Here is an 18,029-nt window from a genome sequence, read left to right as displayed (position 1 = left end):
CCCAAAATGGAACAGAAGTTGCTTTGGATGAACTGCTAAACACATGACCACATCAGGGGGCTGTGGTGGCCCCATAGGGCAAAATACACATCCAGGCAGGCACTGCTGTGGCCAGCTGTGTGACTTCATGTCCGAAGGTGACAGAGGGACAGCTCTGCACCAAGACTGCTCCTGTGCCAGAGTGCAGGTGGACCTGGACACTAAGGAGCTGGGCCTGGACCAAGAGCTGTGGAAACAACCCCCTTGCAAAATAGACCTGGGATAAGTCCATAGCTCCATTCCCCAGGCACAGGACCACGGGCAGATCTGAGGCTGTGCAGAAGCACACAGGGCTGAAACAAAGAAACTTCCCAGAACCACATTAAGGATGGCTCTGTGGCTGTTACTGCTCTGCCCCCATCCCTGTCTCCACTTTCCAGGTCACCATGTCAGGTTGGGCCTACATCACACATAACAAACCACTGTGTCTTCCCATGCAAGTGTGGATGCTGCAAGGGATCAATGAGCAAATCTGCATCCCACTGCAGGAATTAGCTCTTTAACAGAGTCCTCAAATAACACAATGCCTTTGTCCCTGATTTCCTCTGAAGCAGAAATCAAGGGTCCCTACTCCTCTGATGTGGCTAGACCCGGCTGCAGTGACTCCTCAGCATGTAAGGAAGCACTTGGATAATTAAAGGTAACCTCCTCCCCACGATTTGTCAGCAATTTGAGTCAGTCCTTCAGCAGCAGAGGGCAAGAACAGCACCCTAATTGGAAGGGAGAACTTCCACTCTTGCAGGGCAGACATCTCTGCAGAGCCTGCTCTTGCCAGAGGAACCAGGCCTTTGGCTGGGACTTTGCCTTGATGGCCAGCAACTACTTTATGTGCTCTGGCTCAGTGCAGAGGGGCTATTCTGAAAGAGCTCTGCTTCAGCTTCCACTAACCATGAATGGAAGCTCAGAAAGAGCAGAAAAAAAATAATCTCAATCCTGATTTTTTTTTTTCATTTTCAAACTCAGTGTGTTCTGGCAGATGAAGAATCAAAAGCAGCAACTGTGCACTGGAGCAGCACTACGACTGCAAGTTGGTACACTGAAAAGCCACTGACAGGTGTAAACTGTGCTTATGGCTCACACCTAACTAACAGAGAAGTGAAGTCCCTCCAAAAAGCAATACTGTGACAGAGTCAAGGACAAAATCAGCCACTGGCAGCCCATCGTAAAATACAGCTCAGTAAAACAAAATTATCCACAAATCAAACCCTGGAAACAAAAACCTTAAAAGAAATCTCTGGCACTATACCTGGGCACTCACAAACAGCCTGGACACCCCTGCGGTCCAAACCATGTGCACAGACTGTGAGGAGGACATGAAAGAATCGCCTTCTGTCCCATCCTGGGACAGAGCCTGAACACTGATGGGAGAGAGGTGCCTCCACCTGGCACAGCAAGGACCCAGGGTTCAGGCTGCTCCCAGTCTCACAGAGAGTCGTTCTCATTCCTGCTCTGTGTTTAACCTGGTCTCTCCTTGGTCTGTTCCAGCTACTCTGCCTTCCCCTCTGCATCCCACTGCCTTGCTCATCATCACCAGCTCCTCATCACCAGCTCTCATTTCCAGTTGTGCCTGGTGTCTTCTGATCATTTCACACCATCACTCATGCTGTCTTAAACCAGGCTTTGCAGACCACCACTGTCCTCAAAAGGTCAGAAGGAATCTTGGAAAGAGTGGCTACATCCTCCTAGCCTTGAGGATCCAAAGGACTGATCTTCCCAGATGTAGCCTTCCAGCTAGGACAGTCCCTCTCCGCAGACGCACACCCTGCTGGAGGCAGTCCCTGCTCTACTGAGGATGGGGACAAGGGAAGCCAGAGTCTGGGAAGGCACGTACAAAGCTAGAGCACAGGAGGAATGTAATGGCAGAGAAAGAAACGGGGAAGGCAATTCAATTTTCAGAGGCTGTCCCACCAATTCAGCTCAGAGAGATGATAAGAAACCCATTTCCAGCAATAGGCACCCTAATCCCCAGCCATCCTATATTTCCATTTCTGAGAAGCACTGTTTCCAACAGGGAGGCCTTTCCCCTAGGTGCGCAAGAAGGGACACAATGGATTAAATACCATTTTCCTCAGCACTGTTTAACTCTTTCTGTGCCTACTCCTGCCACTTATGCAAGTGCTGGGGATACATGACAGCAGAATGGCTGCTGCACTGTGCCCCAGAGTAGGAGAGCAGAACTCTAGGCCTTTCGCTGGCTTTTACCAGTGGTCTGCAGCCTGAGAAAACAGGGAAGAGGGGAAAACTGAAATGCATCAGCACTGCAGGCAGAGCAGCTTAGATCTGGAATTTATTATTGTTCAAGGCAGGACTCCGAGACTCAACTGTGGGACAAGAGTCATGCAGCGATGCTTGCATTCAGTGTTAAACCCATTAGACAGGTCCAAAGAGCTGCAAGACTGACTAGAACTATATTTGCAAGAACACAGGCACACAGAGAAAGAAGGAAGTGAACCATGCAGTGATGGCCATGCTCCCTGTATGCCCATTATGATGATGCCCCACATCAGCACAGGTTAAGCACTGTGGTACACATGCAGCCTTTGCTTCCAGGTTACTGGGGAGAAAAAAACCTAAAGCTGCACAGACACAGCAGAGTCCACTGGCTGAAAAGGGACTGACTCGCATGGAAACACATCCAGATCAGTGTCGTAAATAATCTCACTGTCTTCAGGAGGGCCATTCTCAGCACTGGGAAACAGCAGCTACCTCAAACATGCTGAGTCTTCCCCCATGGCTGTATGCTGCAGTTGCTTACAACCAGCCTCCCCAGGCATGGCTGGTGCCTGTTTCTAGCAGTCCTGGACCTCACTATTAGGAACGGCTATCTTACAAGAGCCACGTAACTTGCAGCATCAAGCAGGACTTCTCCCGCCACTGGGAAGCCACTAAACTACAGCATTCCTTGGATGCGAGCACCAGCAGTCTTTCCCCAGCTGCCTGGGCACTTGCACCACCCATCCATGCCCTCTTCCTCATTCCACAGTCCTCACTTGGTGCTGAGGATCTCCATCTATCCTTGCTTCCTCATGTTAGGGCTCCTACCCACTTTCTGCATCAGTCCTTCAGGCAGCTGAAGGTCCTGAGACTCCCAGCTCTTCTTCTGTAGCGCAATGGATTGCCCTGCTCAGTGCTTCCCTCTCCCAGACATCAGACATAAAAGTCTCCCCACAGCACAGGAGTAAAGCCCAAATGTTCCGACTTAGCCCCTCCAAACCTGTCCCTTGACCCCTGTTATGAACTGAACCAGGGAAGTTTTTTCGAAAGGGGAGCCCCAGACAGCTTCCTCATAAACTGACAAGGCCCTAGTGCAAAGCTTGCAGGAGGGAGCACTACTTGCTCTGTAGTCAGAGCTCTCACACTCTCCACATAGCTCCAACCAACAACTGTCTATTCATCACCTGATAAACAAATGGAAACTTAAGGGCTCATGGCTCTGAATCACAGAAAACAATTCCCCATGCATTTTAACCATGCTGCAACTTATTGGATCAGAAATTATGAGTGGCAGCAAAAGGGGGCTGGGCCCAGCACACAGGGGAGTGCTGATGCGGTGGAAACCAAAGAGAGATGTACAGCTAAGGGGAGAGTCTGGGAAAGCTCCTGGGACTGTTATTGTGTGGTGCTGGGGGAGCTCCACCATCTACAAAGACCATTTTCTGCCCACACCTTGCTACCCCACTATTCAATGTAGGGTTTATAGTAGAGGCTGCTGTAAGAAGCATGAAGAACAGAGTTGAGCACCTGGCCACCTATGCCTGTTCCTTGTGCTCCCAAGAGGCACACCATGCAGCCCTTGCTGATGGTTTTGCAGATTCAATGCACAAGCAAGACATACAAAAGATGCTTCATCCTTTAGGGAAGAGGAGCACCTGGTGGGAAGGCAGAGAGAAAATACAAGCATTACTGCTCCTCCCCCATGTCATCTCCCAGCTCTGGAGTTTGAGCTGCATTCAGCAGGAATTGAAACCAGGCTCTTTAACAAAGGTGCCAATTACTGCTTGCTAATGCACAGAGCCCTGCTAGATAAAGCAATTACCCAGCTCTGCCAGGCTGGAAAGCACAAGATGAGGTGGTAGGGCTACTTATGCTAGTGTGGGTCAGCAAACTCTCTAGCAGTGCTAGACAGAGCAAGTTCTTGCACTCATGCTCTAAAGATGCACACCTCCTGGACTTCAACGAGCTATGAGTCAAAGCTAACATAAGGCAGCAATATGTCCTTGTCACAAAGAAGGCTAATGATATCCTGGGGTGCACTAGGTAAAGTATTGCCAGCAGGTTAGGGGACACAATCCTTCCTCTTTACTGAGCACTGCTGAGGCCACAACCGGCATACAAGAGACATAGACATACTGGAGAGAGTCCAGCAAAAAGACACAAACATTATGAAGGGACTGGAGCATCTCACATACAAGGAAATGCTGTGAGAGCCACGACTCTTCAGCCTGGAGAAGACATGGGGAGAATCTTATCCATGTAGAAATAAATAACGGAAGTGTGAGTGAAAAGAGGGCAAAGCCAGGCTCTTTTCAGTGGTGTCCCGTGGCTGGACCAGAGACAATGGGCACAAACCGGAAATGTTTTTTCACTGTGAGGCTGACTGAGTGCTGGCACAGGTTGCCCTGACACAGTATCCATCCTTACAGATACTCAAAAGCCATAATCTGGACATGGTCCTGGCCAACCAGCTTTACGTCACCCTGCTTGATCAGGGTATTAGGACCAGATGACCTCCAGCAGTCCCTACCAACCTCGGCCATTCTGTGATTCCGATCTCTAACCATCCACACTCCTTGTTTTGTGTTTCTCCACCCTTCTTAGCCAGTTGCCTTCCCCCACTTCTCTGCTCAAAGCCTCCCTTTGTTTGCCTTTCAGGGGGTGATGTGATAGTATGAAAGGTGGCTGATACATTTCCCATCAAAAAAATGCTGCTCCTTGGCCTTTTATCCTGCAATAACTGCTGACCTGTAGGGACAGTACCTTGGGAGAACCTCAGTGCATGATGACAAGAGGGATGACCTACCTGGACTAGCATCAAGTAGAAGGGAAATTAGTCTTCCATGGGACCACATCACAGTCCTTTCTGCTCTACACAGAACACCCTTTGCCTCCTGCACCCACTCAGTAGGGGATACAGTGGTAGCAAGCTCGGACACATGGATAGGAAGCAACGAGTGGGAGCAGGCTGGCAAGGCTCCCCTTGCGTAGCACTGAGTCAGACATGGTGCTCACATCTCTAAAACTATTTGGAAAAAAATGGAGGATGTGCAGAATAATTACAAATGTGATTTGGAGGCTGGAGAAAACACTTGCCAGGGACAGAATGAAAGAGTTCAGTCTGTTATCTCACCAAAAAGGGAGCTTGAGAGGCGATTTGATTATGAGCACTTCCCACAGAAAAGAATACTTGGTGTGAAAGAGCTCATTAACTTTGTTAATAAAAGAGGCTGGAGCATGTAGTCAAGCAAAGTGTAAATAGGAAAGACGGCACTGGGCCATGCTACCTGAGAAGTGCCATCTGCTCTGCCTCCTCACATCCTCCACCCTGTCACGGAAGATACATCAGCTGAGACACTGGGTCCATTACAGCAAAACAGAATAAAGGTATTTCTTACTTTGAGTTACACAGGGACACTGCATAAATGAATGGTTACTTCAGGCCTTAAAAATCTCTTAAACTGCAGTCAGAAAGTACAGAAAGCACTGTGTACAGATGCATCCTTGATACCTGAAGGAAAAAGGGAGCTTCTCTGCAGTAGGAACAACCCCAGGAATCTCAAGTCTACAAGCAGCCCCTGGTCTTACCTGGCAAATGGGACAGACCCAGGAACATCAGGGCTTCCCAGTTTGGGCCTGCCTCTGCCCAAACACACAACAGGCAGAATTACTACATGGGATGGCTGCTAGCTTGGCCAGGGTAACCCCTGGCTGTAGCAATGCCTCCCTTCCCCGTGAGGCTCATGTCAGGAGAGATATCAATATTAATCCTTCAAGCCCTCTACCCACAGGAGCTCTTTTCCCTTCATGCTGTCCCTCCTGCCCACACCGAGATCCACCAGACTGCCAGTGCCGGACGTCTTCCCTTGGCCACACTGCTTGTGGGGAGTGCAGCTACAGCCTCTGATAAAAGTATGACTCGGACAATAAGGCTGCTGAATCCAAGAGACATACATGACTACCAGAGCTACAAGGCAAATCCAACCCCAACCTGCAGATGTGGGGTCAGATGTTGTGACCACTGGGGGAGGCACTAGCAGGTCCAGGGCAAGGGCCTGGGAAGAGACAGAGCATGTGGGAGGACTATAGCAGCATCAGAACGAAGCCAAAGACCTGCGTCCCAGGGCAGAAGCTACCCTGGGTTTGCAGGATTCATTCTCACACAGAGAGCACTTGGCAAGAGCAGCATCAATCTCCATAGGATATGCATAGGCCAAGAGGAGGTTCAGCACCTGCTGTACATAACCCAGCACAATGACAGAGCAGCGCACTGTGTATTCTTGCTGCCCTCCTGCTTCAGTCCTGGCTCCAGCTGCCAGCTCTAACTTAACAAAAAATGCAAGTCAGATCCTCCAAAACTGCATGAAGTTTATAAAACCATGCCTGTTTTCTTTCCGCCCTATGAGGGTCAGAGCCTTGTGATCTCCAGTCCCTGTTTTTCCCACAACCTGGTTTCTAGAGCCCAGGATCTTCATTCCTGACCCACCTCAAAGATGAAATTCTCCATGGATACCAAACTCCAGCACTTGGGGCTTGGATGGTACTACTGAAGATTCACTAGCAGAATGCAGTTCCTTCCTCTGGGGGAAACACCCCTGCAATGTCCATGCCAAGGCAGCACAAGGAAGCGTGTACTGAGGCACCCTAGGGCTCTGCCCTAGTGCCTCCAGCATCATCCTTGGCTCTCCCACTCTTCATCTGGAAAGCACCAAGATTGTTAGACAACACACTGAACATCGTGTGCACTGGCAGGAAAGGCAGCTAGCAGCACCTTACACTGTATTAGAGGAACACAGCCAGAGGACCAAGGGAAGTGACTGTCCCTTTATATCAGTACTTGTTAGTTCACATGTATACTGCATGCAGAAAAGACATGGACAAATTAGCATGAGCTCAGTAAAGGACCACCAAGGTACTCAGGGCTTGAAGCACTTGTCCTGTAAAGAAAGGCAGAGGAAGGCTTGTTCAGCTTGAGAGAAGAAATGGTTTCAGGGGGACCTCATAGCAATTCATCAGTACCTACAAGGAAATTACTTGACAAGACACAGCCAGGCACTTACTATTGGTGCTCAAGGGGAGGATGAGAGACAACAGGCCTAACTATAAAGGCATGTTTGGACTAGATAAGGAAAAACCTCTTCCTCTTCAATCAAGCACTGAAGAAGGGGTCCAGAGAGGCTACGCAGTCTCCCACCTTGGAGGCTTTCAAGACCTGCCTGGATGAAGTCCTGAGCCCTGCTCTCAAAGCTGACCCTGCCTGCACAGAGAACTGCTGAGGTCTCTTCCCACCTGAATTATGCTGTCATCTAAGGTCTCTTCCCACCTGAATTATGCTGTGATCTAAGTCAGCATAGAAAGAGTCTCTTAGCTCCACACTCACAAGACAGGATGAGGCAATATGTCAGCTGCCTGCACAAGCCCCATGGTCTCCTCCCAACACACAATTTGCTACACCCCATACCCTGACATTGAGGACAGCTGAACACTTGCTTCCCATGCTTCCAGAGCCCAGGAAGTTCCTGCTTTGCCAAGGCTGACCCTTCTCGTCTTCAGATGGAGAGAGAATTCAAGGCTGCAAGCTAAGTACTGTGCAGCATAGAGTCTCCAGCACCTGGCACCAGCTCCACCTCATTCTCTCTGGGGAGTTCCACTGCACACCTTCATCATCTAGAAATAAAGCACCAGCTCCACAGGACATAACACCTTCCATCTCCCTTTATACCACGAATTATGTCCATATGGGAGGTGGGTCTGCCTTGTGCAGGGTGGTGGAGAAAGTGCTGAAACATGAGGTTAGAAGAATTACTAGGCTGAGCCCAGGAGAGCAGCTCTTAGCACACTCCTGACGATGGTTCCAATTAGTGCAATTACAATTGGCTGCAGCTTCCTCTTGTGATTGTCATCAACAATCACATGGTCAATTCTGCTGCTTTTCACTGGGCAAGCAGCCAGAAGCTGGCATCAGTCTCTCCTCCTGGCAAGGGCCAGAGGAAGGCCAGGCTGGCAACAAAGACCCAGCCAGGCATTTAGACCTCTGTGCTCCTGGCAACAAGACCACCATCTGGGGGGAAGGAGGCCAGCAGCACAGCTACCTGTGCTGTTGGAAGAGCACACTCCTCACAGTAGGCTTAACTGCACTTGGCACAGCTGGTCCCTCAGCTCAAATACCATCACAAACACCACCACTCTCTTAAGTCCCAGACACAGGTCAGGTTTTGCTGCATCACCTTTCCTAATGCAAAGCAAAACAAACAGTTCACCCCCAAAATACAACTCCCCAAGCAACTGTAGGACACAGAACCTCTCAGGTTAGCATGACATCAGAAAAGTGAGGCATTTCCAAGTACAGGGTGAAGACTAGGAGCAAAGGTTCTTTCACAGCTTCCTTGGACTGCGGAGGCCCAAGGCTGCAAACATGAAAATCTGCAGGAGGTGACTAAAAGAAAAGACTCCACGTAGAAGCAGAAGGATAGAGAGAGGGGCAGTTATTTGCCACTGCAAAGATCACAGATGAATGTGAGCCCTTTATAGTCCCAGGCTGGGTAGTAACCTGCTTTCCAGATGTCTGCGCCCCAAGCTCCCCTTTCCCCACATCACTGGGCACCAACCACAGACCAACTAATAAAAACTATAGATCATAGAATCATAGAATAGTTAGGGTTGAAAAGGACCTCAAGATCATCCAGTTCCACCCCCCCTGCCATGGGCAGGGACACCTCACGCTAAACCACGGCACCCAAGGCTCTGTCCAACCTGGTCTTCAACACCGCCAGGGATGGGGCATTCACAACTTCCTCAGGGAACCCATTCCAGTGCCTCACCACCCTCACAGTAAAGAATTTCTTCCTTATATCCAATCTAAACTTCCCCTGTTTAAGTCTTATCCCGTTATCCCTTGTCTTATCACTACAGTCCCTAATGAAGAGTCTCTCCCCAGCATCCTTATAGGCCCCTTTCAGATACTGGAAGGCTGCTCTGAGGTCTCCATGCAGCCTTCTCTTCTCCAGGCTGAACAGCCCCAACTTCCTCAGCCTGTCTTCATACGGGAGGTGCTCCAGTCCCCTGATCATCCTCGTGGCCCTCCTCTGGACTTGTTCCAACAGTTCCATGTCCTTTTTATGTTGAGGACACCAGAACTGCACACAATGCTCCAGGTGAGGTCTCACGAGAGCAGAGTAGAGGGGCAGGATCACCTCCTTCGACCTGCTGGTCACGCTCCTTTTGATGCAGCCCAGGATACGGTTGGTTTCTGGGCTGCGAGCGCACACTGAAGCCAGCTCATGTTAGATTCTCATCGACCAACACCCCCAAGTCCTTCTCCGCAGGGCTGCTCTGAATTTCTTCTCTGCCCAACCTGTAGCTGTGCCTGGGATTGCTCCAACCCACGTGTAGGACCTTGCACTTGGCATGGTTGAACTTCATAAGGCTGGCATCAGCCCACCTCACAAGCGTGTCAAGGTCCCTCTGGATGGCATTCCTTCCCTCTAAGCCTATCAACCGAACCACACAGCTTGGTGTCATCGGCAAACTTGCTGAGGGTGCGCCCAATGCCACTGTCAATGTCACCGACAAAGATGTTGAACAAGATCGATCCCAACACCGATCCCTGAGGGACACCACTCGTTACTGGTCTCCAGCTGGACATTGAGCTGTTGACCACAACTCTTTGCATGCAGCCATCCAGCCAGTTCTTTATCCACCGAGTGGTCCACCTGTCAAATTGATGTCTCTCCAATTTAGAGACAAGGATGTTGTGTGGGACAGTGTCGAACGCTTTGCACAAGTCCACATAGATGACATCAACTGCTCTACCCTTGTCCATCAGTTCTGTAGCCCCATCATAGGCGGCCACCAAACTGGTCAGGCAGGATTTCCCCTTAGTGAAGCCATGCTGGCTGTCACCAAGCACCTTGTTGTTTTTCATGTGCCTCAGCATGCCTTCCAGGAGAATGTGCTCCAAGATTTTGCCAGGCAGAGGTGAAACTGACTGGTCTGTAATTCCCCAGGTATATATTCAGCGGAAACAAGAAATGAAGCACAGCTTCAGGCAGCCCTACTGCTGGGCACCAGACAATGTGTTGCTCTGCCTTGCTGCTCCTCTGTGTTCTGAAGCCAGGCTGGCTTTCCAACAGTAAGCTTGCTGGTAATACCTTGTTTGATGGGCAGAGGATGGAGGAGTGCGGAGGGGCTTGCAGGGAGGCTTTCTGCTTGCCCTCAGGGTGTTTACTGTATGGAAATTTCAGTAGGAAGCCAAGCATCTGTTCTGCAAATAAAAAGGGCTCATCAGGGGAATGGGTAAGAGGCCAAACCAGCACATGTGAATACCTGATCTTATGGCAAGAACAGAGCTTGCACAGAATGTGCAGCAACTCTGAGATTCATTCAACTTCGCTTCCACTGGTTCATTAGTTCAAACACTGTCACTATTCCATCACAGTCTCTATTTTCCTGCCTGTGGCTGAGGGCACGTGGCCCTTGTGGGGATGGCGGAAGGCCTGCATGGTACAAAGATGCGTGTGTGTGCTCTCTCCAGCAAAGGGGCTCATACGTGTTCACTGCCGCATGCACACGGAATGCTGCAGTGCCCAGACATGGCTCCAGCATACACAGCCTTCACACACTTCCTCTGAGGATGGGGAGCAGAACCAAACTGTGCCACAGAAAAAACAGAAAATGACTTCTTCCATACCTCCAAGTGGCCCCTGTTTTGGGGCTTGTCAGAAGAGTCTGCATGACCAATGAGCTTCCTAACTCCTCTCAGAAGACGGTAGAGACTACACTGCGGCACAAAGGGACCTCTTAAAGGTAGAATTCCTTACAGCCCTGTTGGGGGGGTGCCAAGAACAGAGTGCTCTGCCCTGCACTGTATGACACTCCCCATGACAAGTCCTTACCAAGTGAGACACAAAGCTGACATAGCTGAGGAGCCTTGCAGACATGCAGTCAGTGAAAGTAAAAGCAGGGTGGGAACAAGCAGCAGGGAAGGTCAAAAACTGACGGGAAAGCATTCACCACAGGCACTCTATCCCTAACTTGTTGCTTTCCCAAATGTAGGGAACAGAAGTGATTCTGAAAGGCTCGGAAGTGCAATGGATTTGAGAAGAGATTTGAGAAAGATAGCTCTGGACAACAGGATGGCTGTGCTTCACTGCTTTGACATAAATCTTGTCCATTTCTCCAAAGTACCAACACTGCTTCTCCATTTTGTTGCCTCTGTGCCTCAACTCTCCATCTCCTTTAATCAGAGCCTTGAAATTCGTGATGAAGAACTGGTCTCAGGTCACTGACAGCAGCAAGTACAGCCAGCACAGATGGCAGGATCTGCCCATCCTTCCTCACAGTACTCCTACTAGTGCTGAGCAAGTGATACAGAGCACACAGACAGTGGATGCAGGTGAACAAAAGCAGAAGCAAGCAGATCTTGGACCAAGAACAGCAAGGCTAGCACAGGTGTGGGGAGCATACTGTGCTCCCTCCCTTGCAGAGTTTAGGCTCTCACCAGAACAAGCAAAAAAAAGCAAGATAAGCCCACAAACAATAGGGACCTTTCATTTTCTTTCTATGTTTCCCAGGCAACACCAAGCACTCAACAACAGTTTAGAGTGCAAAAGCCCCTTTGTGGTCAATTAATGGCAGGAAGATGAAGATACTTGAGTAGAGCCACTCACTGCTTATTGTTTGGTAATCCCGGTCAGGCACCTGCAGCAATGACATTCATACCCAACACTAAACTGCTTTTAAGTGGAAATGTCTATGCTGGAACTCTGAAACTCCAGCGAAGGAGATGCATTTCCATTCTTAATTTATAGATCTACAGCTAACCCTGCACACATGGCTGCGAGTGCACGACAGCAAACAGGGTGAATCCAACTCGAATCATCACAAGTCCCAGCTATTGGAAAATCCAGCTAGGGACAGACCAAACTATTCTTAGCTCCAGGCATCCTACTTGGTGCACAAGATGCCACCCTGGCCTGAACGTTTGGTTCACTAGCTTTATGTGAGGTAGCTGCACCACCTGCTGTCTGCTCTGAAGGAAGTTACCAGTGTCAGAACAGCATTAAAAATTATCGTTATTAACAAGTTTTCTTCTTCAGAATGAGTTTTTTGCAGGACATGCTCTTGATCAAAGACACCAAGAAAGACTACATATCTGAAAACTACAATGCAAGATCAACAGAGTAACAGTCACGTCAAAATGGTTCAGATTCACAGAGTACAAGGAGTTCACTTTAGTATCAAGCTCCACTCAGGAGGAAAACTGCACTGTTGTGCCTTTGGGAAGCTCTCCCAAGGTAGTTTCACTGCAAAACCTCCAAAAGCTAGCATCAAACAAAACTGTCAAGAGGAGGCATTGAAAAAACAATAAAAATAAATAAATAAATAAGGCCACCTGCCCAACAGCACTTGTGGTTTAGCAGGAAAGAAAAAGACATCTTAAATCCTGCTTCACTTCCCTTTCCTGGACAAGGCTGCAGCACTAACTGCTCCAATCCAATGGGGCAAAGAGGTAAGATTTCTACAAAACCCCACAACACTAGAAGTCTTCTTAGGATCCAGCATCTTGTTCATGCGTGATGGCAGAAAGCTCTCTTGGCCTGCACAAATATGACGGCTCTAGAAAGATGCCCCTAGTCCTAGAGATAAAAAAATCCTGTTCATGGGCAAGTGTTTTGCATGCCAGGCCTCAAAAATAATTGGGCATGCAAGGTCAGTGTGGGTCTAAAAGAAAAGCAGTTTAGAAGACAAATGACCTCTGCTGCTGAAGCATATGTGCATAACATGTAGACAAAGGAGAATTAGGAAAACAGTTTATTTAAAAAAAGAATATCCCCCCCACTCAAGCACCTACATAATTTCAGACAAGCTTATTGCTTAAACTAGATCTCCTGCGATACTGTTCTACCTCTCCTTAGCCTGTGGGGCCGTAAGTGCTCACACATCTCTGTCCTTCCTCCAAACAACATCATTTGGCTATGTTCAACTGGTCCCAAACACCAGCATTTAATTCTCTCCATACTGTGCATACAGAACATGGAAGTCACCAGGCACAAAGGCTCCTTCTCACTAGGACAAGTCTACAGATTTATGTGTAGTCATCTGCTCCCACCAAGATGGAAGGTCCTACTTAGCAGAACCATAAAGTATGGAATGGTTTCTCTTTTGAAGCCAAAGCTCAAGCAACACTCAAATCATCCTGAACCACTCAGCCTGCAGTCCAGACATGTCCATGCTAGTTCTACAGCTCATTATCTATGCTCTCAATATACAGCCTTCAGGGATTCCCCAATAAGCTTCCTATAGCTTTTTCCCAGTCTCACTGCATTGTTCTACTTCCACTGAACCAGGACTTGTCTTCCAAGTTCGCTCTCTGTGAAAGGGATTTTGCCTGTTTCTTGTGCAGCATCTACAGATCCACACTGTAGCAGAGCAGCAGGACAATCTTATCAGGCCCTGGCTCTTTTGGGTGGTCACAGGCAGAGACTCTTGTACCTTCCTCCCAGGCTGCTGTCAATCAGGTTTGGTAAGAACAGAGCAGAAGGCTTTGTGCTTCATGTTCAGTCAGTGTTGCTGTGGGGTTTCAAGATCCTCTTCCTCCTCCTCACCATGTTCACTGGGGTGCAGCAGCAGCTCCAGGTCAGGGTCAGAGCTGGCCTCTTTGTGTAGCTTCAGTGATTTTTCACCTGCATGCAGACAGCCCATTTAGTGATAAACTCAACAGAGGACACATCAAACCTGGCGCTGTCAAGGAGCTGGAACTAGATACAGCTCCTACTGAAGCTGCCAGACTGCCTAAAGAAAAATAGGATGGGATTTAAAACAGAATTACCTTTAGAATTCATGGCTTTGAGAATGACATGAAGGCAGATTCCTGACAGACAGACAGCAAAGCCCAGCCAGTTCAAGAGACTGAGGCGGTCTCCCAGCAAATGTGTGGCAAGGAACAAAACTGCAGATTTCCTGTGGAAACAAAAAAACATGATAAGTGGTCGGGCAGGACCTGAGGAGATATGCACGAGATGTTTTAAAGCTCAAGCCTAGATCACGATGTCAGGCTGCTAATTTCCATCAGCACATTCTTCCATGTGCAGAGAGTTCTAAAAACAGTTTCTAGAAACAGAACTACCTGTTAAACTGGGATGTGGGATTTTCAGTCCTCTGACCGCACAACTTGGCTACATGGGAATCCTGTGACTTCCAGATCAGACAAATTTCACAAGTTACTATTTAACTCAAAAGTATGTATGTGGATTCCTCAGAGGACAGGAGGATGTGCCAAACTAAATTAAAGACATAGCTAAAACCAGTGGCTTGTTCATATCCAGATCTGATGCAAGAGATTTTCTTACCCCTTCTCCCTCCCCATCCATTGCTCATGAGGCTCATGTGTTTTAGTCTATCCCAGATACCACCAAACTTTGGACCTTCATGATATTTTTTATAGAATAGCCACCAGTCTCTAACCCTTGCTATCAGGGACCAAGGGACTTCACTGCAGAGACTGCAAGGCAAAGCATCAAGCTCCTGTGCAAGGAGAGCAAAAATAACAGATTATTTCTAAGGCTCCAAGGAAGTTCCCACCATGTGAGGGCCATTAGGGACAACTGGGTTCTTGCCTTCTAGTATTAGCACAGGAACCATGCCTTACCTTAAAAACACCAGCAATGGAAAGTGTGAGACTAGATGTTCTGGAAACCAAGAGGAACTCAGAAAAACCTAGACCAAAGGCAAGAATTCCACACAAGAACAGCTTCCCTACCAGCATTTTCCTGCTTCATGGAAACAGAACAGCTTCTCCAATATGGACAAAGGCAGGCCTAGGAACAAGAGAGTGAGTCGCAGCATATGTTTCCCAACTCCCAGGACTCCTCACAACAAGACAGGGGTGAGCTGTTCACATTCCAATGATAACATGGAGCCAGTTCTTCACAACCTTCCACAAGTGTGGCAGGCTACCATTCCTATGTACTCTTTAATGTTCTGCCAGCATAAGGCATATCTAGGTCCTTATGATTTCAGGTCTCAAATGGCTTTGTAAAGTTCATAGCTGTTCACTTATCTAAATCAATCATCTTAAACAAAGAACTGCTAAGCAATCTCCCCAGCCACTCTACAAAGCTATCCCTGCTTTCTCCCGTTAACTCACATACCCTCAGACACCACAAATAGTGGGAAGAGCCCCAGGAACATGAGGGGCTACAGCTGAAACATGGTATCAATGGGGTTCTGGAGCCCTGAAAGAATAACAGACCAGGTAGCAACAAGCCAGGCTATAACACAGTGCCTAGAGCCTTTATTAGTGCCATCCCCAGTACTTTGTAATGCCCACGCCTGTGCTGCCACAGATGCCAAGCCATTTTCATTACCCATCAACAGATAATCCTTGCCCCTTACACAAGATGCTTTGTTTCTGCAGCAAGGGCTACCATCTCCTTAATCCCCTCCCCATTACCAGCACCACCCCACACTTCCTAACACCCCACATACCCAACTCAGCCTTTTGCATAAGTATCTGCATGAGAGTCCAGCAAATACCCCCAATGAAAGAGGCACATGGCACCACCACAAACCCCAATGTGTTGAACTTTGTGGACTTGTAGGTGTACATGAAGAGCCCCCAAGCGATAAGTAGAACCACCAGCAGCAATGCTACCCTCTGGATGAGAGCAAACACAAAGTCACTAAAGACTCCTGGAGCTGAACAGAGACAGCTACTTTCTTTCAGATTCATCCACAAAGCTGCACTCTTCCTCTACTTATATGTTGCTTGTACATGTACTGCCTATTTTGCTAGGCCTGACTTTCTTCCTCCCTAAGGCACTATGTGGGACCCTTACCACTTCCTCCAGCTTGAAGAGCAGTGAAAAAAAACAGGATGAAGAGAATGGCAGAGGATTTGGTCATCGTGTAGGATGTGTAAGGAGCAAAATACACTATCAGTTTCCTCCAGTGTAGTCCTTCCCAGGAAAGTACTATTAGGAACCAGATCACCCACTTCTACATTGCTACCAACAAGCTATCACTGTCCCTGCATGCCGACCCCACTGAGCCAGACACTCATCTGAAGGAACTGACCCCTTCTAAAGCTCATCAGATGATGCTGTTTGTACTCACAGGGAGACAGTGATGTATAGGGAGCTCCAGTTACTCAGCCCAATATCCAAGGAAATTGACAGAGCTAAGGAATCAAAGAAAAAAAAAGCCTTAAGTTAACTGCCTTCTGCTGCATTAAACCCACAAAACCAAAACAAAACAATCCCAAATAAAAAACCAAACCCGTTCAACCAACCAAATCCCTGCTACTTGACCAGAAACATAGAGAACTGACTTGGGGGAAAAACCCAAAACATCTTCCTCAAGTTTACTCTTCAGTACCAACATAGCTCAGAGATCTTCAGTTCTTTACACTACCATCCTCTTCCCTATAATTTGAGCTGGGCTCAGCACTGCACTCTCTGAACAAACCGTGCAGAAGCACAGAAGTAACATCTGCCCTCCCTGCGAGGGAAAACCATCGTGGATTTCCACAGTCTGCTCTGAACGTATCCCAGCATGAGAACTAGTGAGTACCAGGGGCTACTGCAAAGAGGCTAAAGAAGCAAGTCTGGCAACAGTCCTCAGCATCACACGCCGCTCTTGTTACAGTGTATTCTCCCTGGTACAAAAGCTTCCTACCACAAGAAACAGCTTTACTGATCACAGGGTGCTACACTGAGAAGCAGCACTGCTACAGCTCTGGCAGTTCTCAGAAAATCATGGGGCATGATACCTAAGGTATTGCAAACCCTCCCCAAGATCTTAGATACAGACTGTTCTGTGCGAGGCAGTATGACAGCAACTGAACCAACGTCGTACACAGCCAAAGCACTGATGAAGTAGCTAAGCTGTGTGTTCTGAGGAGCTTCACTCCTCAGCCTCAGCTACAGCAGTTCTGTGTGTCACGTATGATGAACTTCTGCATCATGAAGACTAAGTTCCAACCAGAGAAAGCTCCTGAAATAACAAATGCATGGCTTGATACCATGTTAAGGAGGAAAAAATAACTTGCAGACAATTGCCAGAGATATTGTACAAGGTTCTCATTGTTTGTTCTCATGTGCCAGTGGCTCCTTCAGAAACACACATTTAGTGACGCCTCTCCACGTTCTAACCAGTTTTTGTTAGGCCCGATGGCGACAGCGCGTCTGAAGCTAAAGCTTTAAGCAACGCCTCCACCTTCCCCGCACGAGAAGCGCACGGACGCGCCGCTCCGCCCGGCTCACGCTCGCCCCCGCGGCGCGGCAGGCGCCCGCCTGCTGAAGATCACGGAGGGACGCGGCCCGAAAGCCGCAGCAAACGCTCCTCGAAAGAGGCCCGAGAGCGCGCCGCGAGCTCTCGCTCCCCTGCCCAGGCCCCAGGCCCTCCCGCGCCGGCTGTACCTGCGGGGGCCGCCCGGCCGAGGCAGGCGGCCCAGGAGACCGCGGCCGCCGGCCCGAGCGGCAGCGCGCCGGGGCGCGGGCGAGCGCCGAGACCGAAGGTGAGGAGGAGGCGCAGCAGCGTCGCAAGCAGCGGGGAAGGAAAGCTCTGCGGGGCCGACATGCGCGGGCACTGCCGCCGCCTGCATGCCACCGCCCCGCGCCGAGCTGCCCCACGCCTTCACGGGCCACTTGCTGCGGAAAGTGACGCCGATGGAGACGCCGTAGCGCAGCGGCTCCACGGGCACCGCCCGCCGCCATGCGCCGCGACTGCCCGCCCGGGCCGGGGGCTGCCTGCGGGGAAAGGAGGGTGCGCGGGGC

General features: G+C 49.2%; 1 protein-coding gene across 1 annotated transcript; it reads right to left on the bottom strand.

The window, feature by feature from the left end:
- Positions 1 to 13,047: 13,047 nt before the first annotated feature.
- SLC35C2 (solute carrier family 35 member C2) lies at positions 13,048 to 17,987 on the bottom strand. Its single transcript, XM_065691902.1, is given in 12 exon segments — positions 13,048 to 13,937; positions 14,084 to 14,203; positions 14,893 to 15,021; positions 15,024 to 15,071; positions 15,405 to 15,488; positions 15,742 to 15,910; positions 16,092 to 16,124; positions 16,126 to 16,165; positions 16,369 to 16,432; positions 17,673 to 17,714; positions 17,717 to 17,766; positions 17,768 to 17,987. Coding segments are annotated over 12 exon segments (966 nt in total). The 5' UTR covers positions 17,833 to 17,987; the 3' UTR covers positions 13,048 to 13,815.
- Positions 17,988 to 18,029: the final 42 nt, after the last annotated feature.

This window comes from Lathamus discolor, chromosome 11 (assembly GCF_037157495.1).
Source record: "Lathamus discolor isolate bLatDis1 chromosome 11, bLatDis1.hap1, whole genome shotgun sequence".
Taxonomy (NCBI): Eukaryota; Metazoa; Chordata; class Aves; order Psittaciformes; family Psittacidae; genus Lathamus; species Lathamus discolor.
This window is presented reverse-complemented; position numbering and strand designations above follow the sequence as displayed.